General features: G+C 41.2%; 1 protein-coding gene across 1 annotated transcript in view; it reads left to right on the forward strand.

Moving 5' to 3' along the window:
- The window catches only part of csmd3b (CUB and Sushi multiple domains 3b), a 397291-nt gene that overhangs the window by 297978 nt on the left and 73963 nt on the right, over nt 1-25350 (forward strand). Inside the window, exons 13-24 of the mRNA XM_078268303.1 lie at nt 599-781; nt 1693-2019; nt 7069-7263; nt 9064-9202; nt 10040-10227; nt 10567-10755; nt 15048-15164; nt 15480-15695; nt 18453-18641; nt 22911-23011; nt 23126-23194; nt 23360-23516. Coding sequence (XP_078124429.1) covers nt 599-781; nt 1693-2019; nt 7069-7263; nt 9064-9202; nt 10040-10227; nt 10567-10755; nt 15048-15164; nt 15480-15695; nt 18453-18641; nt 22911-23011; nt 23126-23194; nt 23360-23516 — 2070 coding nt within the window. The remainder of the gene's footprint in view (nt 1-598; nt 782-1692; nt 2020-7068; nt 7264-9063; nt 9203-10039; nt 10228-10566; nt 10756-15047; nt 15165-15479; nt 15696-18452; nt 18642-22910; nt 23012-23125; nt 23195-23359; nt 23517-25350) is intronic.

Here is a 25350-nt window from a genome sequence, read left to right on the forward strand (position 1 = left end):
TTATCTTGTCACGATATAATCCACCTTGATGCTAATGTTTTCAGTTATAATTAAGCTGCTTAATTGTTTGTATTCTGTGAAATCCACGTACATACATTCCATGTTACAGGATAAGGCCAAACCAGCCATTTGTTTAGTCCTCTCAATACTTTCTGACTTCCCCAGCCAGTCACGACTCTCTGCCCCTAGTCCATTGGTTCCTACTGAAAATGTAGAGCTTTATGAGTGGGTCCTAAATATATATTTTATGTTTTAAAAGATTAAAAAACAATCTTAAAACAGCTGGGCATTGTAGTTTATTAGATATACAGTATAACAGTACTCAAAACGAGTAAAAAGTACATTAGTCAGGTACTACTTTCTGCTGCAGATTAATACAGATTTGGTGCTCTTGAGAGCATTTACAGCAGGACATTATAATTGTGGGACTGGCTCCAAATAAATAGTGCTCATGTTCATGAACAAACATGTCACCCAGTCCGACCATCAGGTTTATTGGTGCATTTTTTTATGGTTTTTGGACAACAATGGAGGTCTATGGCACAGAGGAATGACACTCAGATGTTAATGTCTCCTTCTTGTCTATTTTTGTCTACAGAAATAGACAAAGAGAGTTGTGGCGACCCTGGAACTCCTCTCTATGGAATAAGAGAAGGGGACAGCTTCTTAAATGGAGGAATCCTGAGGTTTGAGTGCCAGTTTGGATTTGAGCTGATTGGAGAGAAAACTATCTCCTGCCAAGACAACAATCAGTGGTCAGCAAACATCCCCATATGCATATGTAAGTATTAAAATCATGTTTAGGTTATTATCAGAAGGGATGCACATCAATGTCGGCCGATATTCACCTTGTTGACTGTCATTGTCCTATTGGCAAATAAGATGATATTCACCGATGGCAGTGGCCGATGTTTATCTGTTGTGTTGCATCAATTTTGCGCTGGCTAAAGGTTGTGTTGGTTATTTTGGGTCGGACTCGGATAACAGTAGCTAACATATGTTGCTACTGCAGCTGTTGATTCGGAGCAGAAGCCACTGGCTGGACACAACACAAAAGAGTGCAACAGGTGCCATACGCACGTTTGGTTTGTTTACAAATGAAAGAAAATGTCAGCTGTGTGGAAGTATTACACTGTCTCGGAAAAACATCAGCAACAAGAATGTCGTGTTCTGTATGAAAAACACAAGGTGAAAGATAAAAAATAATCTTCATTTGAAAGAAGGTTATATTAAAGGTGTTAAGTTAAAAGATAGTGTAATGAAATGTTAAATGACTTTCTTTTTTATAATGACGATTTTTTTGTTTCCCTGAAGCATAAGGGGGAATAAATGACAACAAAATGAACTACAACAATAAAACATCAGCTATTGGCAAAATTGCTTTTTTTAAACGTCGGTATGGCCACAGAATTTTCCAATTGGAGCATCCCTAATTTTCATGGTCACGGCTGCAGAAGGAAAAGAAAACATGGCATGTGCTCTGCTGTGATGTTGATAACATTCAGTCTGACCTGTCATTATTATGGCTTGGAGCAGATGATGACCGATGATGCTATGACGATGAATATTTAACAGGAAATGTCTCTCTCTGCATCTCTTTCCCTCCCCTTTCTATCTCTGTCTTTGTATGTCTGTCTGTCTGTCTGTCTGTCTGTCTGTCTCTGCCTTTCTGTACTTTTCTTGCTCCCACAGTCCCCTGCATGTCAAACTTCACAGCTCCCTCAGGAACTGTACTCTCCCCAGATTACCCAGAAGGCTATGGAAACAACATGAACTGTGTCTGGCTCATCCAATCAGATCCAGGCTCCAGAATCCACTTGGCATTTAATGACTTTGACCTCGAGGCACCCTATGATTCCCTAACGGTGAAAGATGGCGAGACAAATGATGCCGGCGTCATTGGGAGGTTCTCTGGAGCTGAGAGTCCTTCCCATCTGACGTCCAATACCAACACACTGAGACTGGAGTTTCAGGCAGATCACTCCATGTCGGGGAGAGGATTTAATATCACATACAGTAGTATGTCATTTTTCTATTTCTATTCAAATACAGGAAAAATAACTATTTGCTGTAAAACAGGGTGAAATGTGGCAACAGTATATTGATAATACTATAACAAAGGGTTTTTTTTCCCCACAAGTTGAAGTTTGATACATGGTAATGGCAGTAAAAATATAATTTAGGGTCACATTTATTTTCTTTTACGGCAGAAAAATGCAGGAGCGTTATGACGCTATGAAACAGTACTTCTCATATGACTGTATATGGATTTTATGTATGACTTTCAGCCAAGACCTCTAGCAGTTATATTAAATGTGAGGTGGTTTTATTCTAAGAGAGTATATCCATATGTCATCCAACTCCATCCATCCATCCATCCATCTTCATCCGCTTATCCGGGGTTGGGTCGCGGGGGTAGCAGCTCCAGCAGGGGACCCCAAACTTCCCTTTCCCGGGCCACATTAACCAGCTCCGACTGGGGGATCCCGAGGCGTTCCCAGGCCAGGTTAGAGATATAATCCCTCCACCTAGTCCTGGGTCTCCCCCGAGGCCTCCTCCCAGCTGGACGTGCCTGGAACACCTCCCTAGGGAGGCGCCCAGGGGGCATCCTTACCAGATGCCCGAACCACCTCAACTGGCTCCTTTCGACGCAAAGGAGCAGCGGCTCTACTCTGAGCTCCTCACGGATGACTGAGCTTCTCACCCTATCTCTAAGGGAGACGCCAGCTACCCTCCTGAGGAAACCTATTTCGGCCGCTTGTAACCTGGATCTTGTTCTTTCGGTCATGACCCAGCCTTCATGACCATAGGTGAGGGTAGGAACAAAAACTGACCGGTAGATTGAGAGCTTTGCCTTCTGGCTCAGCTCTCTTTTCGTCACAACGGTGCGATAAATTGAATGTAATACCGCACCTGCTGTGCCGATTCTCCGACCAATCTCCCGCTCCATTGTCCCCTCACTCGCGAACAAGACCCCAAGGTACTTGAACTCCTTCACTTGGGGTAAGGACTCATTCCCTACCTGGAGAAGGCACTCCATCGGTTTCCTGCTGATAACCATGGCCTCCGATTTAGAGGTGCTGATCCTCATCCCAGCCGCTTCACACTCGGCTGCGAACCGATCCAGTGAGATCGTGATGTCATCGAAACAAGTCCGACTTACTGCCGAGAACCCGGACACAGCTCTCGCTTTAGTCGTACAGAGATTGGATGGCCCTGAGAAGGGACCCCCTCACCCCGTACTCCCGCAGCACCTCCCACAGTATCTCCCGGGGCACCCGGTCATACGCCTTCTCCAGATCCACAAAACACATGTAGACTGGTTGGGCATACTCCCAGGCTCCCTCCAGGATCCTTGCGAGAGTAAAGATCTGGTCCGTTGTTCCACGACCAGGACGGAATCCGCATTGTTCCTCTTCAACCTGAGATTCGACTATCGACCGAACCCTCCTTTCCAGCACCTTGGAGTAGACTTTACCGGGGAGGCTGAGAAGTGTGATACCCCTGTAATTGGCACACACCCTCTGGTCCCCCTTTTTAAAAAGGGGAACCACCACCCCGGTCTGCCACTCCTTAGGCACCGTCCCAGACTTCCACGCAATGTTGAAGAGGCGTGTCAACCAAGACAACCCCTCCACACCCAGAGCTTTAAGCATTTCCGGACGGATCTCATCAATTCCTGGGGCTTTGCCACTGTGGAGTTGTTTAACTACCTCAGCAACCTCCACCAGGGAAATTGATGCCAATCCCCTCTCATCCTCCAGCTCTGCCTCTACCATAGAGGGCGTATTAGTCGGATTTAGGAGTTCCTCAAAGTGCTCCTTCCACCGCCCTATTACCTCCTCAGTTGAGGTCAACAGCGACCCATCCTTACTGTACACAGCTTGGATGGTTCTCCCGCTCCCCCTCCTGAGGTGGCGAACGGTTTTCCAGAAGTACCTTGGTGCCGACCGAAAGTCCTTCTCCATGTCTTCTCCGAACTTCTCCCACACACGCTGCTTTGCCTCTTTCACGGCAGAGGCTGCAGCCCTTCGGGCCCTTCGGTACCTTGCAACTGCCTCCGGAGTCGTCTGGGATAACATATCCCGGAAAGACTCCTTCTTCAGTCGGACGGCTTCCCTGACCACCGGTGTCCACCACGGTGTTCGTGGGTTACCGCCCCTTGAGGCACCTAAGACCCTAAGACCACAGCTCCTCACCGCAGCTTCAGCAATGGAAACTTTGAACATTGTCCACTCGGGTTCAATGCCCCCAGCCTCCACAGGGATGCACGAAAAGCTCCGCCGGAGGTGTGAGTTGAAAGTCTGTCGGACAGGGGCCTCCTCCAGACGTTCCCAATTTACCCGCACTACCCGTTTGGGCTTACCAGGTCTGTCCAGAGTCTTCCCCCACCCCCTGACCCAACTCACCACCAGATGGTGATCGGTTGACAGCTCCGCCCCTCTCTTCACCCGAGTGTCCAAAAACATATGGCCTCAGATCAGATGAAACGATTATAAAATCGATCATTGACCTTTGGCCTAGGGTGCTCTGGTACCAAGTACCCTTATGAGCATCCCTATGTTCGAACATGGTGTTCGTTATAGACAATCCATGACTAGCACAGAAGTCCAACAACAAACAACCACTCTGGTTTAGATCAGGGAGGCCGTTCCTCCCAATCACGCCTCTCCATGTGTCTCCATCATTACCCACGTGCGCGTTGAAGTCCCCCAGCAGAACTATGGAGTCCCCGACTGGAGCCCCATGCAGGACTCCACTCAAGGTCTCCAAGAAGACCGAATACTCTGAACTCTTGTTTGGTGCATATGCACAAACAACAGTCAGAGTTTTCCCCCCCACAACCCGCAGGCGTAGGGAGGCGACCCTCTCGTCCACCGGGTTAAACTCCAACGTAGCGGCGCTCAGCCGGGGGCTTGTGAGTATCCCCACACCCGCCCGGCGCCTCACACCCTAGGCAACTCCGGAGAAGAAAAGAATCCAAACCCTATCCAGGAGTATGGTTCCAGAACCAAGACTGTGCGTAGAGGTAAGCCCCACCAGATCTAACCGGTAGCGCTCCACCTCCCGCACAAGTTCCGGCTCCTTCCCCCCACAGAGAGGTGACATTCCACGTCCCCCAGAGCCAGCCTCTGCTGCCCGGGTCTGGTCCGTCGAGGCCCCTGACCTTCACTGCCACCCATGTGGCAGCGCACCCGACCCCAGCGGTTCCTCCCACAGGTGGTGGGCCCATGGGATGGAGGGATGTCCGCCACGTATCTTTTTCGGGCTGTGCCCGACCGGGCTCCGTGGCAAACCCGGCCACCAGACGCTCGCTGACGAGCCCTCCATCTGGGCCTGGCTCCAGATGGGGGCCCCGGGCTTCCTCCGGGCAGGGTCACTTCATCCCTTCCTCGATTTTTCATAGGATTTTTGAACCATTCTTTGTCTGGCCCCTCACCTGAGACCACTTTGCCTTGGGAGACCCTACCAGGAGCACAAAGCTCCAGACAACACAGCCCTCAGGTTCATAGGGACACACAAACCTCTCCACCACGATAAGGTGATGGTTCCCGGAGAAGTCATCACTGTCTCACAATTAATAATATATATATATATATATATATATATATATATATATATATATATATATATATATATATATATATAATTAATTATAACTATATAGTTACTTATTATCTCTCTTAGTTTTCATCACCACAATGACTTAGAAAGAGTTGGTGCGATTTCCCCCTTAAATAGTTGATGTGTGGATGCTTTATTTTAGATAGAAGCTCTTTTAATTCACTAAAAGTTACATCAGACTGTTCAGAAGAGTTGTTCTGGAAAAGACAAAAGACAAACTTCATTGATCTAAGAGGTTTCATGTGGTCAACACAGCAGCTAAGAATAGAGATGTATGTTACAGAACAAAGAGGAAATAAGGCATGAAAGGCATTAAAGGAACACTTTTTGGGAGCTTTTTGGCTTGTTTGATGGCATATTCGAGTCAGATGAGAAGATCATCATTTCATCATTTTTCTCTGTGCGTCGAGGACAGTACAAAGAAAGGTCCAGGATGTGTTTAGCCTTGTGTTGCATAAACACTAGAGGCAAACAGAAACTGTCTATTTCTGTGGAACAAAACACCTTCCAAAACCTCCTAAATTACCGTTTTCTAAACATACCTTGCGTTGTTCACCCTTGTCAAAAAAGAAACCAAGACATTAGTGTTTTAAGAGAAGTTAACATCTCAGCCGTTCTGTCTTCATTGTAAAGTTGCCAACTGTGCAGACTTTTATAACTGATCAAAACCCAGGAGACTCATAGATGTATTGATGACTAGCTGGCGAGACAACAGGATAGAACATGTGCTGTAAATAAGATAGTTTTGGATTTGTTGAAAGGCTTATTTGTTCAATTTTGATGGTGGCGAACGGTGTGCCCCTGCTTGCAGTCTTTGAGCTAATTCAGGCTAAACACATCTCCATACCAGACAAACAGAAATGGAAATTGATATTGATCTTCTCATTTGTTTGACGGCAAACAGACAAAATGTTGAAGTGTTCTGTCCACAAATATCCTGACAGTGAATGTTTGACTTCAGCTCAAACCATTCTATGTATATACTGTATGTGTATATTTTTTGGGTCACTGTATTTCTCATTTTTAAATCTCTCTATCACCTGATCACACCAGATTGCTTATACTGGCAAAACCTGAGCAACTTAAAGTTGGAATTTACAGCCTTCTAATCTGAGCCAGACCATATCCTAAAGCAGATATGCTCACAGGAGTTTTATCGGAAGTAACATTGCTTAGATCCAATCTAAGCACAGTGCAGGAATAATGAACAGACATATTATAGGAGATGTTTACTGGCCAGAACTGGACACTTAAAGATGTCACCTTTCTGTAATAGATCTATATGATTCTTTCTCAGAAATGTCATTAAAATGTAGCATGCGAGTGTCTGTTCAATAAAGGTCTCATATTCTTTAATAACATTTCTCTGTATGTGTCTGTGGGCAATTAGTCTCCAATATCTTTCTCATCATATGTGTGTCTCCTTGTAACTTTTTACCCCAGCATTTGGCCATAATGAGTGCCCAGACCCTGGCATTCCAATCAACGCTCGCCGCTTTGGAGACAGCTTCCAGCTTGGCAGCTCCATCTCTGTGGTCTGCGAGGACGGTTTTATCAAAACCCAAGGAACCGAGACCATCTCCTGTCAGTTAGAAAAAGGAAAAGTCATGTGGAGTGGGCCCATCCCTAAATGTGAAGGTAAATATTGACTTGATTGCTGATTAAACTATTAACTCGGGAACAATATGTCATCCAAGATATCATTACTTCAGCGTAAAGACCCAGGAGGTGGAAATTATCAGCTTTCAGCTCGACATAGGAGATATGGAGGTGTCCAGTTAACCTAAATTTCCAGGGAAATACCTATAAATACGCCGCTGCCACATGTACAGCTACTAGCTTACAAATAGCTAGCAGTAGCACTATCCATGCATATCAAACCCTTTCTTGTAAGCAATAAGTGTGAATAGATCTGTGGAGATTACCTTTAATCCAAAGTTAATGACAGATATATGAACATGTTAGATATGATAAGATATAATTAGCACAGCGGTATGTTATAAAAGTAACAAGAAACAGTGACCACTTCTCTGAAAAGTCAAGTGAAGTCTGTGTATTAGTCATTACAGCACGCCATTTTGACTGCAGCTATTCCATACATAATTATTATATCCATTTCACATTATAACAATGTCATTTATCATCCATATACAGTCAGAGGTAATTACATTGCCATTTAAATATATAATAATTTGTCAAGGTGGCATTAGCACAAAGTTTAATCAACTGCTTGTGTGAAAGTACAGAATCATAGAGATGTAAATTTGACCTGTTAATCTCAGATGGAACACAATAATTAACTGTGTAAGTGTTTTAGCTGTAACTCCAATAGCAGATATAATTAACTTAAGATAATTCTAACACGTTGACTGTTGATGGTAGAAATAAACGGCATTTTAATTATGCTCCTGGTCATTTAATGTCCCCAGATCCTCTGTAGCTAATGTGTGTCACTACTTGGATGAAATTCCACTTACTTGTATTCAGGAGGTACAGACCAGAACAGATTAACTTCAGACACTAAGTTAAACTCTAATCAAGTTGAAAATAAGACTGGAACAGAATGGCTTCTGGCTAATGTAACCTTGTGTTAACACTTTGTTAAAAATTCTCAGTTATGTTTTTTGTTCTCTGAATGTTGATTATGCTTCATTCTTTGTTCCTTTAATTGCTAATGTATATTTTCTTTTGCATTCAGTGCCATCCTTATATTATGTGGAGTGCACTTAGCGCAGATAGTGACTTGATGGTGAACATAGTGGAGCATTTTAGCAGCTGAAGAGTCGGATATTTCCGTCAGGAGTCGGTGGAGACCAAAACAGAGCTAAAAGGAGAGTAGATATTGGACTTATCATCATGATTCATCAGGTGGCCAGAGACACAGCTCCAAATGAATGCTAATGTTGCTCTATGTCTGCTTGGTGTGAAAATAACAATAGCAACTGTTCTTGTGTTTACAACTTGTTGCAAAGTCCATTTAATGTAGGTTTGAATAAATACATTAAATCAAATGAAATCTTGCTGTCTTTGAGCTGATCACACAGCGATAAGGCCTCCAGCAGGACTATACTGTAGCTAGCTATCCAAAGTAACTGTAAAAGCATGGTCTAGTATTGTTGAATTGTGAAATCAGAGCATGCCTCACCAAGCAGTTTACTGTTTCAGCAAACCAACCTTCAGACAAGAATATTGACTGAATATAAAATGTGTTCAAGAAGCCTTCATGTCAGCTGCTAGTGATGAAGCTGATTCACCAGTCTAAGATACAAGTCTGCCAGATCTGTCTGGTGTCAGGTCTTACTCACCACACACTTACGGTACTTGGACGTGGACCTCACCTAGACTTGGGGGGTCTTGATACAAATCATTTCTGGCCTTCCCTTCTGTTCCCCTAAATCTCCCCTCACTTCCCTTTTTCTGTCCCCTCTCCTCCTCTAGCCCCCTGTGGAGGCCACTATTCAGCCCCGAATGGAGTGATTTTGTCTCCTGGGTGGCCTGGTTACTATAAAGATTCCCTCAGCTGTGAGTGGGTGATTGAATCAGAACCTGGTCGCTCCATCAAAATCACATTTGACAGGTGAGTGGCATAATTCTTTGATTCTGCATATTATGAAGGCTCTCAGAGCTCTGAACAGCCAGAATTGTGCAGATCCATCAGAACTACCATCAATTACTTCTGATGAGCAAAGATTTACCAGACTTAAAAGTTTATGGGGAATATAATAATGGTCGCCTACATTTTATAGGTTGTATAATTAATATTGGGAGTTGTACATTGATCAGGAAGGCTGGGTAATATTTTGGTTTATATTATGTGCACTCTGAGCTGTAAACCGGTGATAGAAATAAGACTTTAGCGGATCTTGTAAAATCAATTTTTCATTGGTTTGAGTTTCCGTTTCAACTTTATTTCATTGTAAAGTGCATTTAACAATACTATCTCAACAACCTGTAGGGGGCTTAAAAGACTGGACCTCTTAACCTTTTTTTTACTCCTGCAGCATGAAAAGAAAGTATGAATTTAATGGCTGTGATTTTCTCTTGATCAATGGTAATTTTATTTAAAAAAACTACAAAGTCAGTTTAGCAGGTTTAAGGAGAAATTGGCCATTAAAGAGATTCAGCCCTGAAGTGATCATGTGAACCTTCAATTCAAGCAACACAAAGAAATATATAATATACTATAATAATATACAACAATATTATCTTCACGTTGCTTTGACAAGCTTTCGCTTAGATGTGTGGGTATGAATGCTGCAAACAGATCCAGCATTATGTGCATGAACATAAGCCTGAACTTTTTCCCGGTTTTGTGTTGTCCTAACAGTCTGACGGCTTTTATCCCAAAAAAAGAGTGTCACTTTAAGTGAAATGATTATCATCGTCATGATATTCTGATACTGTTCTCTCATAGGTTCCAGACAGAGCTGGGTTATGACTTTCTGGAGATCCATGATGGGCCAAACCTCCTGTCTCCTCTGGTTGGCTCCTTTAATGGTACCCAGGTGCCCCAGTTCCTGTTCAGCACCAGCAACTTTCTTTATCTACTGTTTACCACCGATAACAGCCGGTCAAATGCCGGCTTCAAAATATTATATGAAAGTAAGTCAGAAACAAATAAAGCATATTTATGCATATACACACGTGGACATGCATTCATAGATACAAAGCTGACTTTAACGTTTTGTCCATGCCTTCTACAGATCAGAATAAGACACATGTACTTTATACATAACAGTCGGTGTGCATGATGTCAGGACACAACATTTCAGTAGTAGCCCACCATACAGAAATTCACAGCTGGCCTAACATGCGAAAATAAAAGCAGCATGATTGCAGAGCATGGGGCTTTATGTGGAGATTCAAACCAGCTGTGAGTTTAGAGTATGCACATCAGCAAAATTGCACAAACGTACCATTTAGACTTTTTTCTTTGTTCAGGTGTTACGGTGGACAGCTACTCATGCCTGGACCCTGGTATCCCTGTCAATGGTATTCGGTATGGGCAGGATTTCTCCATCGGGTCCACAGTATCATTCGGTTGTGGTTCTGGCTACAGACTCAGCCATGAGGAGCCGCTAGTATGTGAGAAGAACCACTGGTGGAGCCACCCTTTACCTACATGTGACGGTAAATACCTAAAGAAATAACCTCTCATACAAATTAATTATAAGTGATGTATGGTTCTTTATAAGTATTCCTTGCTCTATATTATAACTGATTTTGTTGTAGCACTCATTAAATATGTTTAAACAAAAACTGATTCTTGGGAAAACACTGCTGTAGCCAACATTCAAAATCATGAGATGGCATATTAATTTGGCCTTGCATTGTTCAAATTGATATATTGACAATAAGACTGCATTTTTGGATAACGCAAGTTGATATCTTACACTAATTTGACACCCAAAATGATATCATCATCCTTAGCTCTGTATCATCTATCGTCAGATTTTATCCTCATAACTTTACAATCTTTGACTTTGTTTTATTTTTTTACACAACTTATCATAAGATCACTATCTTTACCACCAATACATGAAATCCAACACAACATTTCATCTAGGTGTTGGTACAGAGACGATACGCCTGGAGTGCAGTGTGGGAGCACATACTGACATGACATGGCCACATGGTCAACATGACAGTACACTGTTATTTATAGTACAATAACATTTTGTTCAAAATTGACATTCAGCCAGTTCTTAAAAATGACATTCCCTCTAACCAAATAATGCATTTTTAAGTGTTTCCTAAAGATGAAAGGTAAGATTTTTTTTTTAGAGACCCAAAACATTCTATCTAGTTGATCCATTAAAAAAGGATTCAAAGAAGCTAAGGCGTGTGAAAAAGATCAGCAGTGGAGCCCTCCATCCCTGTATAGGGAGCTGAGTCACATAGAACATGTTGTTCTGCGACAAAACCACTGGTTGAATCATACACACACACACAGACGCTTGGGTGTATGCAGGGGCAATTTGCAGTGAAGCCTGCTGTGGCTGATAGGGGATGATTTGAGGAGAAGATTAGAGATCTGTGGGCCTGAACAGTGTGCGTGTGTGCGCATGCATGTGTACTGTATGTCAGCACATATACAGTATGTGTGCTTGTGCCATGTGCCTCCTGTCACCTCCTCTCCTGTGTGAACCGTGAACACAGGAAGGTTTGAGGTAAGGTTGACGAGAGCCTGTGTTGGCTGTCACCTCCTCTCTCTTCTCTCTCAAATCAAGGAGTGAGGGGGGGCACAAGACTAGCTAAGGGGAGTAGGGGAGCTCTCTATCTCTCTCATTCCAATCATGGTGGAGCTAGAGAGGAGGGAGGAAGGAAAGATGCAGCACTGCTGCATCAGTTTTGTGGCGGCTTGCTTAGTTAGGCTTGTTGGCTCATTTGCTTGTTAACCACATTTGAATTGCACCGTTCCTGGGACTGGCAGTGGTTTCCTCCAAGGAGGCAGTTTGAGCATATAAACATCAAACATGCTGCCTGGAATTTGCGGGCTGAATGCCATTAGACTGTGTTTACACAGTATGTACCCATACAAATATAGGAACTATTTACTGCTGTGGCTAGTAAGAAATGGTGTAGCGGTATGACTGACAACGAATAAACGATGAATTCAAGCGAGACAGCGGTAAAGGCAGATGAATCAGCCCTGGAAAATGTTACAAACCTCAAATGTTGTTCATACTGTGTATAAGAAAATAACCAACAATCCTTCATTTGATGTAGAATGTAAAATGGCAGACATAATGGCAAGATTATCAAATCAGCCAATCAGGAATGATTTCTAGATTTTGAACTACACTAGTTTTTGTAATCTTTATAGGAGGATTGACCACAATAAGTCAGATTTTCTCCGAGCCGGAGGAATCCTTTAATTTTTAACCAATCAAAGTATGATCCAAATTGTCAACCTTTTTTGAATTTCAAAGATTTATGTTTGAGTGGAATCTCTCAACCCAACTTAATTCACATAACATAAAGAATGGATAGATAGACCTACTAAAAGACAGAGTTGGAGAAGGGGATCTTAAAAATAGACAGAAAGAGATAGAGAAAATGAAACTGGCAGAGATTGAGATGCGATGCAGTGTTTCAAATTTCTCACACAACTCAGCATTCAACATTAAGAGCTTCCTGGCAGAAAATTGTTAATATTTAATAGGTGTGTGCGTGCGTGTGCGCGCTTGCATCTGTGTATTTTATAGTTTGGAAATATTCTCACTCCTCGCCCTTGTTTTTAGGAATGCTGATGTTGAAAAAACAGTGGTGGTTGAGAGTAAAGATACTGATATTCTGTTGTGGTTTTAGCACATTTTTAGTGTCTGGCTTGCCTGTTTTATGTAGTTGTAGCGGTGGTCACCATTGCGGAGGGTCTGTACAAATTGTATTCTGGGCTGCAGTTCTCAGTGTTGTTGGTTCTCTCAGCTCTCATTAAACTGGCTGATTGCCCTGCTCAAGGAAACTTCAGCACAACTTTGGTTTGACCTTCTCCCAGCTACTCTGCCACCGTTGCACTTTTGAGGTAATGTTATGGTATTTTATAGGTTTATTATAAGAGGAAATGACAGGCCAGTCGTCCTACTCTAAGATGGACCAACTGGAGCGAGCAGAAATGAAGCACCTTGCAACACATGCATGCATTAGTATGCATGGAATGCATAGAATGAGCAACAGATATTCTCAAGCTTTTCCGAGGACCTGGTCTCAACTCCGAGCATCTCTGTGCCAGCACAGATCTCTTACTGCATAACAATGTACACGGCTGAACCGTTTGCAGAACTTGCAGGGTCATCCTGAGGCTGCACTGTAAGGTTCAAAATGTATTAAGTAGTCTCTAAGAAACATTTACACTGCTTCACTGCTTTGAATATCACTGCTTCAAAAAACTTGCATCAAACTGTATTAACAGGAAAAAGATTTCCGAAACAAAAGACATTTACTGGTTCTTGCACAAGTTGCCGCTATTGCACAGCAATAATGTTGTGGGAAAACTAGCTTAAATAATATTCAAGCATAGTTGGGAATTTTACTTTCATGTCGCACTATTCTCCCTCAAAACATTTTGGAGCTCAGAGACTGTACTTCCCAAAGCAACACAATTCATTACTCCAGCACTTCTCAGTAAAACGAAGTACACTTATGGTCCAGATGGTCACCTGTTATATAACAAACAACTTTGCAATTTAGCCAGTAACTCCAATTACTCCGATTACTTTTTTTCTCTACTTTTTACTCACAACATATCCACTGCATATATTTTGATATTTACAAGGTGGCACTGAAATATGGTCGATCAGGTTTGATCATAACACAGTTATGAGGACACATTGAAAGTTGTGATAAGTCACTACAATATGGAAGATATTAAATTAGCAGCATAGACCTTGAAGCTTGAGCTAATTATGGCTGTGCAGAGAAGCTGAAGTGTTAAATTTTGTGTTCTGCTAGAGACAGATGTTTTCATTTAGTACATACAACTATTTATTTACTACGTGTTAGCACCTGCAGTACAGTGTGTACCTACATGTGTGTGTGCTGCTCCTTTGAGTACCCAGAGTGCTACCCTAACTATGCGAGAGCTGTCTCTGCCTGGTGAGCATGTCACATTTTCAGCATGCAGCATGACTGTGGTCACTGTTGTCATTACTGCCACTTATTCTGACCTACAGTAGATGTGTTGAAGAGCTGTCTTCTATATGCAACACAATCCAGCAAAGTAAAACAACTAAAATCAAGTTTGCATAATTCAAATCTACACAATAAAATATAAACTGTTTCTTTAAAAAGAAAAAGACACACATTTCTACTTCATCTCTAAGGATTTTTTATGCACTGTCAACATATGAGGAATGACTAGACTCACCTATGCAATTAATCATTGTCAGGGGTTGGTTAGTTTCAGGGACATTAAACTATTTAAATAGCAAATAATCCATTATTTATCATTCCAGTGTGTGGTGGATTTTACATTATTTATGTCATTATTTTATGTGCAACAGTGGAAGGAATAAATCAGAAAAGAAATCTGACTTAAACATTTAAAGTAAAGTTTTACTTTTCAATGTGTAGTGCCTACACATTGAAATGTTTTCTCATTTCCAAATGTGTGACAAGACACATGTTGTAGCAGTCAGTACCTGCAGACTTTTCTACCCACAAGTTTTAGAGGATCTCTCTCAATTAATCTCTCTGTATCTCTGTCTACCTTTCCCTCTCTCGTAGCGTATGTGTGTGGATATGCAAGTGTGTGTATATACTACAAAAGTGGTATTAAAGGTCCACTGGGAAACATTATCTGTTTTAGCTATCAACAATCTGATGCTAACCTTCTCTCTGCCTCCCTTCCCTGTCTCTGCACATCTCTGTCTCTCTCTCTGCCTCTCTCTCTCTTCCACTCTTGTTTCTCTCAATCTATCCAGCTCTATGTGGCGGGGATGTTAGAGGTCCCTGGGGAACTATCCTTAGTCCCGGCTATCCAGACAGCTACCCTTCATCTCTCAACTGTACCTGGACTGTTGAAGTCAGCCACGGCAAAGGCAAGAGACACACACAGATCCACACTGCTTAATACAGAGAGACTGAGTGAGAGACAGTAGCAAGTAGCACTCACAGTAGTGCAGCTACTGCTATACTACAAACACAATCTTGCTATACATTTGATTATTAGTGATTTTTATGGTTTATAGTATATTCCGAGGGGCATATTTACATTCACGTGTATATGTATGGCTATATTAATACTGATTATAATTGTGGGTATATTGATAAGATGGGAATAAAACAAACTTCTTCAGATTCTCTCTCTGTTATCTGTCTGTCTACCCATCTGTGTGTGTGTGTGTCTCTAACAGGAGTCCAGTTTCAGTTCAGCTCTTTTCACCTGGAGGACCAACATGACTACCTCTTGGTTACTGAAAACGGAAGTTTCCTGCAACCACTGGCTCGCCTGACCGGCAACGAGTTGCCTAGCAACATCAATGCTGGTCTCTATGGCAACTTCAAAGCCCAGCTACGATTCATCTCTGACTTTTCGATTTCATATGAGGGCTTCAACATAACGTTCTCTGGTAATTTACTTGAGTCATATTGTACTATTATACTCCAGAAAGGTCATGATTCAGTTTACCCTGAATTTGTTCATTTCAAGAGGTTTTTTCCTCTTACTTTTCATACTGGAACAATTTAGAGCAATACTGTAGGTTGTAGAGAGTTGTTGAATGCAAAACGGTGAAGTAATAACGCCAAGTTTCAATTGTAAACAGTTGAGGAGGACCTTCACCAGAATATAGACAATTACAGTCTCTTTAAATGTATTGTGAAAAATGATCAGTCTGAGTTTTATTTTAGGTAGTATCCATGTAGGTGGGTGCCTGACCTTGCAGAACTTTTTGAGGAAAAATGTTTTTGTTTTTGCATTTCTGAGGTTAATAATATAGCATACATAACACTCTTTAAATGTGTGTATATATATATATATATATATATATATATATATATATATATATATATATATATATATATATATATATTAGATACCAATATACCTTTAAAGAGTAACTGCACACGGTCTTAGAATCCTGCTTGGAGCTATGATTTCCCTCCGTAGATATACAAATATAGTGTGGAGTAACTCTTCAAAGCTACAAATGATCTCCACAAAAATGGGATCCAAAACAGAGCCTTGAGGAACACCAAGAGTCAGTGTCACAGGGCAGATAGAACCCACCCACTACCTACATAAGTCTACAGTGTCAAAAGCTGCACTGAGATCCAGCTAAACTAAGCTGCTACATCACCACGCATCAGGATGTCATTGGAGATTTTAACAAGAGCTTTTTCAATGGAGTGGAACCGACAGCAGCTTTGACTCAAAACTGTCAAGAATACAATGCACATACAAGCTTCTTGGCAACTTTTAAAACTGTAGCTTTAAATAGCAGTTTAGAAATAGGCATTTAGTTTGTAGTTCCAATACTGCTTTTCAGGGAGTACTGGGTACATTTTGTTGACTTTACAGAAATTTGTCTGTGTCCTCTTGTGATACACGTTAACAGTTTCACATATTTCCTACATGGATATTAGCAAAAGACTGTTGCTGTGTTAAGTGAATATGTAGCTCTCACTCACACAAACCACTGGCTTTGAGTATCCATAAAACCTTGAGAATAGCTAAAGAAAAAAAGCTTAACAGAGGAGAGAGGTTACACAACATTAAACTGAATGTAATCCACCATTAAACAACACAATAAGAAAAAAGAGAGATGAAGATGGATTCCTCATAGCTGAGTCTGCCAGATGTGTACAATTCACAGGTGCTGTCCCAACCCCGAGTCATGCTACTTCACCATCACCATATCCAAAGTCAAGGAATGGGTTAAGGGGCAGAATATAAGACAAAGTCCAAGGTTACAACTGCCCTTTATTAATCAAGATTCTTTGCCTAACTGCCCTTTCAAAGCTCTCTCTCTCATTGACTCTGGGATGGATATAGGAGCACTTGAATCTGAGTCTTCACTGAGGGACACTTTACCGCCTCCCAGATGGCATAAGCTGATACTCAGAATGTAACACACGGGAGGTGTCACCAGGGATGCGACTTGCCAATCTCAACATGCTCAACATGCTGTCTACTCTTGCAGCACACTTTAAAATACACATCACATCTTTAGTCTTTGCCCACTGAAATTAAATCTCCTGCTTTACAGAATTTTAACATACTAGAAACATAATTATAAAAGATAAAACATAAAAGAAACTAGTGCATTTTAGGACACAGTGGAATCAACTCAATACTTTTAGACTAATTGTTCTAATGCGAAGATTGTATTTTATGGACTGCATTTTCAAGAGTTTTGATCACAAGAGTTATTGAATTATGGAAAAGTGTTCCTTCAGAGATCATGGACATGAAGCGTTTGTTCGATTCAGTTAACATTTAATGGTTATATTGTTGGTTTTACTTCAGATATTGGGGTGGATTTTCCTGGCCTTTGAAAGTGATAGGTATTGATTTGTTGATGTAACACCATTAGTTAAGGACACTCTAACTTACACTCTAATCTCATCACCTCTTACTTACACTTATGGCACTTTTGTAACAAAACTGAGATTTGTTAAAAAAAAAAAATCACTAAATAAATGTACATGTTTTAAAGGGGGTGTTGCAGTTTTGGCCATTTCTTCGCTGTTTTCTCGCTTTTTGCTCGCAGGTTTCTCTATAGAGCTCCCCCTACAGCTTCGGAATAGATATTTGGCAGCTCCTATGTTTACTTGTGTCTGACTCCTCGCTCGGTCAGTCTGCCGTTTCCTTTCTCTGTTCATCTGACAATGCTTTCCTAGCTTTCTGCTTCTTTGTTGCTGGCTCAGCCAATGACGATAGTGTGAAAAACTCCATCGCTACCTTGTTAGCCAGTTCCTAAATGGGCATATCTGTGCAGTGCTGTGAAGCAATTTGTTACATCGCGAGACCTGATATCACGTGATACTTCTTGAAGCTGAGGCTGGCGGCTCACAGGCGCTAGGGGGGAGCGAGACGACCGGCATTCAAAAAAGTCATATAACCATTCCAATGACTCCGAAGCTGTTAAGGTAAATTAAGCTAACAAAAACTGCATAGTTCCCCTTCAAAATATATTTTGACTCACTGACATAGTCCATCATTAGTTTAAGTAATTATTATACTTTATATAGAAAAGTTATTTTCTAGCCCTGGTTTTTAACCGGAAGCATAGAAAGGGCAGATTTCAGAGTGCTGACCTAGTGTAGTCTGTTTCATGTTTATTCATGTATGTGTTACATATTCAGTTTCAATCTATTTTCTGCAGAATATACTTTGGAGCCATGTGAGGACCCTGGGATGCCTCGGTTTGGCAGAAGAAACGGCTACAGTTTTGGCATTGGAGACACTTTGTCTTTTTCCTGCAATATGGGTTACCGCCTAGAGGGGGTGCCAGAGGTAATCTGTCTGGGAGGAGGGCGGAGAATGTGGAGCTCACCTCTACCAAGATGTGTCGGTACGTGGTAAAATTACTCCTGATTTTGTTTTAATATTATCTAACCTCCTGTCTCGTTTTAGTGGTAAAATAATACATTTGTTGAGGATTTTGGCTGTTTAGCTTCCAGGAAAAGTGTCTAAAGACGTGGAGACAGTTGAATGTGTGTTTAAAAATGTCTTATTAGTAATCAATGACAGTAAAACAGTGTTTGGTTTGCCTTTTATTGTTATCATTACAGTGAATATACTGTATATTTATTATCTCCTTTTTCACAAACAAAGAAAAATAACTAGCACATTCTCACTCACAAATAGTGACGCTTGGTCAGGTGCCTTTAGCGCTTGGTACTGGCGCAAAAAATCTCCTTTAGCGTTTAGCCCTTTGGTGTCATATTTAGACACGCTTGGTCAGGACTTTTGGGGTCACTTTTTGACGCTCTGGGTCGGACGTACTGTACGTTTAACTGACATGCAGCACAAGAACGGGACAGTTAGGTTTAGGAAAAGATCGTGGGTGAGGTTACAAAATGTACGTTTAAGTGACACGCGGGACAAGAATGGGACATGAGTCTACTGTGACTCATCCACCACCCCAACCAACCTTCTTATTTGTCTACATTGTAACATGTAAAAGGAGAAATGAAAGTTCTTATACTATTTAATATCCTTAAAGGTAAAGGAAGTGGCTGAAAGAGAAAAACCTTTAGGTATTTATACTTTCATCTTGGAAGTACATTTAAAGGTGTAATGTACCCCTTTCCTTGATTAGATTCTCTTTAAACTTTGTTCGAACGGTTCTATTAAATACAGTGAACAAAATTGACGCTAAACTGAATAGGACTATCACTAAAAGCCACATTTATACACGCCAAATTTCAGTTATTGGATGAACAATAAATGTCAGTGATATGTCTTCGAGGTGAATCATCAGTGGGCAGAGAGTTTTGGCCTGTTCACAATCCTGTATCACCCCTTTAAGTTATGAGTTTTACAATCAAGGACATTATGAGAAATATGACTCTGACTTTTTTGTATTTAACACTAGAACATTTTAGGATTTATCATGTTCTTGGATGCTTTCCAAACGTGTTGATTAAACTGAAGTGAAACTGACAGAAGAGGCGGAACATAGTAGGGCTTATCTTATGGTCCGGTGTGCAATCAGCTGTACAGTAGGTTCATGCACCACATTGAACTCTAATCCATAATTAAGTAACTCAGGCAATCTGTCACTCAGTGGAGTGTTTACAAGCAGCAAACAAATACATGCTTGTAGAGACAACACAAAGTGAAATTTAGATGTAGTGCGCATGCATACAAATGGGAGAATAAAGAATCTCTCTATGAACCATATGCTGGAGGCAACACAAATTGCAGTGAAGATATATCAATTGGAATTAAAAAAGCGAAAAACACACTACAAGTTGTTTTTTTTGTTTGTTTTTTTTAGATTCTTTTTTTGGGCATTTTTAGGCCTTTATTTTCACAGGACAGATGAAGACATGAAAAGGGAGAGAGAGGGGGACAAGCAGCAAAGGGCCGCAGGTCGGAGCCGAACCTGCGACTGCTGCGCCGAGGAGCAAACCCCTACACATGTGCGCCCGCTCTACCAACTGAGCTAACCCGGCCAAATACTGGTCAAGTTTGACAACAAAAAGAGAAAATGACATTGGAGAGTCATGGGTTTAAATCTCAGAGTTTGCCTACTTCCCCTGTGTTTGTGTTGGGTTTCTTTTGGTGTATTAGCAGTACTCCAGTCATTGTCCTTGACCAAGACACTGGCCTTAAAGTTGTTCCCTGGGCACCACAGAAGGGCTTACCTACTGTCTTTCAATAGTCAGGATAAGTCTAATGTGGGACAGCAATTGACCCCTGACTCATTACACGGGATCATGGAGTAAAGAATGGGTATGAAGCTCAAGAGTGTTATGCCAAATGAGGATCATCCAATGTACAATATTTTATAGTGAGGTGAAGAGCTCTCTTAGCGATAGGCTTGTTATGCCCAGGTGCTCTCCAGAGAGATTCAGAAAATCCTCCACACAGCGCAGCAAATCACATTGCTATCGCCAAACTTTTTTCTGACTCCTTTTCTGTAACGTTAACCAGTGTAGCATGAAAACATTGTGGAATTAGCAAGCTAGCTATCAAGCCAGCCGCCCGCTAGTTGGCTCCCCCTGGGACTTCCATGCCTCGGCGATGCCGGTGGCTTCAGAGAGCCGGGGATGAGAGCAGGCATGCGGGTGTCAGATTTCATTGGAACAAAATATGACACATCACCGCACTATTAGTCTCGCTTTGCCAGACCATCCACACGCTGCGGAGCGGAGGAGGGTCTGGTCTCATAGCAGGTCACATAGTCCACATAGCAATTTGGGATGGGAGAAAAACGTGCTCTGGTTTATTAGCATTTCTTTAAACCAATCACAATCATCAAGGTCAGGTGTGCGAGAGAAAACTCAGATTGGACAGATAGTCTAGCTAGCTGTCTCAATTTACCCTGCAGAGATCTGAGGAGCAGTTAACCATAGTCCTCATAAATCCACCGGAGTTTAAAATTCCAACACAAAGAAAATGGAAGGAAACGGACATCTGCGAAAATACATGCCTCCAGCAGGATTTCCTGCGGCACTGGAGCAATCCCGGAAGTGGAACGTCAAGGATATAGACTCCCGCACTACGAACTACGGGAGCTCACGGGGGTTCCGCACAGTAATTACCCAAGTTAAAGTGAAAATCGATTTTTAAACCTCGTCCTAAATCATAAATTTGATTGAATTCATAAAATAGATTTATCGCCTAGCTATATTTGCAAGCAAGAAATGTGTCAAATCTGATTTTATGTGGTCGCAAATGTAGAATCAATAGAGGGCTATATAAAAAGCTAAATAGACTACACTAAATGTTTCTCCTTCACAGGATTGTTTTTAGCAACACTGTGAGAAGCATGAGACTATACATGTGTAGAAAGACAGACATTACCATCCAGTTCTAGTAAAAGAGCAGATACAGTAGTTAACTTTTTCATTTCAGATTGCTGGTGAGAATTTTTTTAACATCCTATTTTCAGCTTTGCATTATGTTTGCAGTGTTGTGTTGTACATCTTTGGCTCTTTGTCATCAACGTGCAAAGACATAGATAATGCAAAGAGTTGGGAGTGGTGTTGCGTGCTGGTGTTCTATGGTGTAGTGTGGTTTGCTATATTTAGTGCATGTGTGTTGTGTGTCATGAGGTGATGCACATCACAAAGGAGAATGGAAGAGTAGAGGAAAGGGACGATTAGACCTTTTAATGTGACGTTTTCTAATATCTTAGCACTGCAAAAGTTTGCATTGTGCTTTGCTTTTGTGTTTTGTGATTTTCATTAACCAAGGGATGTACTTTACAGGTTTAAAGTATTGCTTTGGTGCCCTGCGTTAGGTTTCTTTACCTGCCTAGTGGGTCAAACATATTGTTTTCATAAAATACTGTTCATGAGGGAGATAGAGAGGTGCTAAAGAGGTGTCTTTGCTTTTTCAGAAAATTAAACGTGCCTTTGTCTTGTTTTTTTTCTACTTTTCAGTTATTTCTGGACATTATCTTCTATTTAGCACATTTGTTAAGGGAAATGAGACAGAAGCAGTAGGGAAAAGAGAAAAAAAAGAACAGGAAAAAAGAGGAGGGAAAGGAGAAAAGAAAACTTGTGGAAGTGGAAGAGGTAGGTTGATTGAAGTAGAGGAGGGTAAAGGAGACACTATTCATAGAGAGGGAGACAGAGAAAGAACAAGAGCAAGGGAGTGTAAGAGGGGAGAGGGTAGAGAGGTAATTTTCTAAATGGAAACTGTAGCAGCATGATTTATTGACGATATGGCAGCTGTAATATGACTATTACACCAGCAGAGACACAAGAGGGGGGGAGAGAGGGAGATAGGGAAAGAGAGGGAGGGGTCAAAAGAAAGGAATGGGACATGGATACTGTAGATAGAGGGCACATGTGGGAAGTGCTGAGAGTGGGTATCTTTAGGTAAATTAGTTTCTCAATTTTACAGCCTACCCATTCTCGTCAACTGAAGTAGATGGCTGACAGTACAGCTGTTTAAAAGGGTTGTTAAATTAAATGCACACAAGCACACAGGATATTGTCCATTTATAGGAAAATAAGGAATCGTCATCTTCTGTGAGATGAAACAATCTTTATTCTCTAAGGACAGCCTGTGTTTCCAGTTAAGTTTTTAAGAAGGGGAAGAAAAAAATATATATATATAATTTATACCTTTTTAATGCTCTTCTTACTGTATTTGTCATCAGCGGAGTGTGGTTCTTCAGTTATGAACAATGAAGGGATCCTTCTCTCTCCAAACTATCCAATGAACTATGACAACAACCACGAGTGCATCTACAGCATCCAGGTAACTAATCTAGACATCCTAACTAAGGTTAATAGAGACTCTGGCACACATGTAACAAACATTGTGAAAATAAGCAGAGGTTAATAACTAATTTGGATTTCATTTTTACTCCAGGTGCAAGCTGGGAAAGGCATCAACATCTCTGCTCGAACCTTTCATCTTGCCCAAGGGGATATACTCAAGGTAAACACACATGCACACACATTCTTCTTGCCTGACATTTGTGTCTAAAACTGATCAGTGATGATAAAAAAGACTCAATTCATGCCATTGAAAACTATACTTGGCCATCACTGGTTGTTTATTATGTTGTATTTGCATTTCAAATGCATTGTGCTGTTATTACAGATTTATGATGGCAAAGACAGCACAGCCCAAGTTCTGGGAGCATTCACGGGATCGTCTATGTTGGGCCTGACGCTGATCTCCACTTCCAATCATCTCTGGCTGGAATTTTACAGTGATGCAGAAAGTACAGGGGAAGGATTCAAACTGGTCTACTCCAGTAAGTTCAGACAGCTAATCAGTAAATAAACCTAGTCAAAACCTGATTGTGTGTGGCTGAGTTCAATTGTGACCAAGAATATAATGTAAAGAAACAACTTCCCCCTGATACACAACTCTAGTATTGAAACCTTGATCTCAATTTATGTAAATATTTGGGTAGAGGCGTCAAGTATACAAAAAAGTCTGCCCGATTCACATATATATTGCCTATACCGTAATTCCTCAAATAAAAACCGGTGCCTTTATTTACCTGAACTGCAGAAGGTACCAGGCTTTTATTTGAAGCAGGCTTTTGTTAGAGGCAGGCCTTTATTTCTAATTCCATCTGTTTGATAAGTATACTTGTTTTAATTAAACTGTTTAAAATTAAAAGCCATAGCATTCCAGTGGACAGAGATCATTCATTTTTTAAGAAACATTTGCAAAAACATCACCATATACAACAACAGCCAGAAGGACGACAAAGCAATTTGGATCCGAATTAATCAAACACCGCCATTGTGTCAGTTTGAACCCTGTAAATGTACCGGGTATTTATTTCAAATATAGGTTAGGTATTGCTGGTAGATTACAATAAGAGCATACAGTAGTTGCTGGTTTGCAGCACACCAGTAACTAATTAACATTACAGACGGTAGCTCTATTTGTTTCTAGCTCTAGGCTAACTTTTTTCCTCCCACCTCCAGCTAGCCGTGCTCTTGTCGGCTAATCTTGTCAGCTCATCCTTCTGTTTCTTCCAGTATTGGATTCTCCTGGGGTCAATGTCGAAATGTCTCGCAGCTTTTTCTCCCGAGTTTTCCACCACTTTTCGTTCTGTTGTTGAAAAGTCCGTCACTAGCACCAGAGCCCGTCATTCTGTGCTAGCACTAAATGAGACCCATGTTACATCCAATGTAGCTACTGCCATCTATTGGCACCTGCACGTTACTACAAACTACACTTGGCCGAGTAACACATACAGCCGCACTGACTAAAATACCGGTAGGACAATAATCAAGAAAAACTAAGTGTGGAAAAAAGCATGAATATATTGTTGAATCTGTTAAATGAAATTGGTAGAAATGTACATTACAATGAACTTAAATGTTATTACTGAATATTACTTAATATTATATGAAAGGCACTTTATTTGTCCATGTTGACCGCGCCCCCGGCCGCTATCAGAGGCCTGGCTTTTAATTGACTACCGGTCTTTATTTGAGGAATTACGGTATGTAATTATTTTGGACTGTCCATTACATCTTATCTCACTTTTACTGTAGTTATGTGCTGTTAAATTAGGTAACAATAGAGTGGAGTGAGAGTCAGTATGGGTGTCACATTAATTCAGCAATTAAATGCCACGTGACAGCTGTACTAATTCCTGACAAATGTAACATACTTGCAGAATCAAGTTAACTCTAAACGGTTCTCATTTGTGAAACCGTCACTGAACTGATTGAAAATTCCACTGCCGAAATTATCACAAAAAAAGTGTTGCGTTTGAAAACAAAGATTTAAAAGAGCTCTGATTCCAGTTTAGGATTGGGTGTTAAAGGTGCTTTCTGAGCACACCCACGTTTGTCAGTGCCCTCTTAGATGCATAGTTGGAATGAGAAAATCTAATGTGTTTAAATGGAGTCATGCAGGATAATATACATAGCATTTTGAAGAGTGGAACATTACTTACTCCACTGCACCTCAACTTTCTCATACTGATACAGATAGCTAGTTAGCCATGCAAACAAGATACATTGGCTTTTAATGTACTACTGGAAAACTACTGTATGCCTCACTATAGGCTGGAATTCAATACAGTTTGGAGGTGTAATTCAATGAATAATGCATGGTTT

This window comes from Sander vitreus, chromosome 14 (genome assembly GCF_031162955.1).
Source record: "Sander vitreus isolate 19-12246 chromosome 14, sanVit1, whole genome shotgun sequence".
Classification (NCBI taxonomy): Eukaryota; Metazoa; Chordata; class Actinopteri; order Perciformes; family Percidae; genus Sander; species Sander vitreus.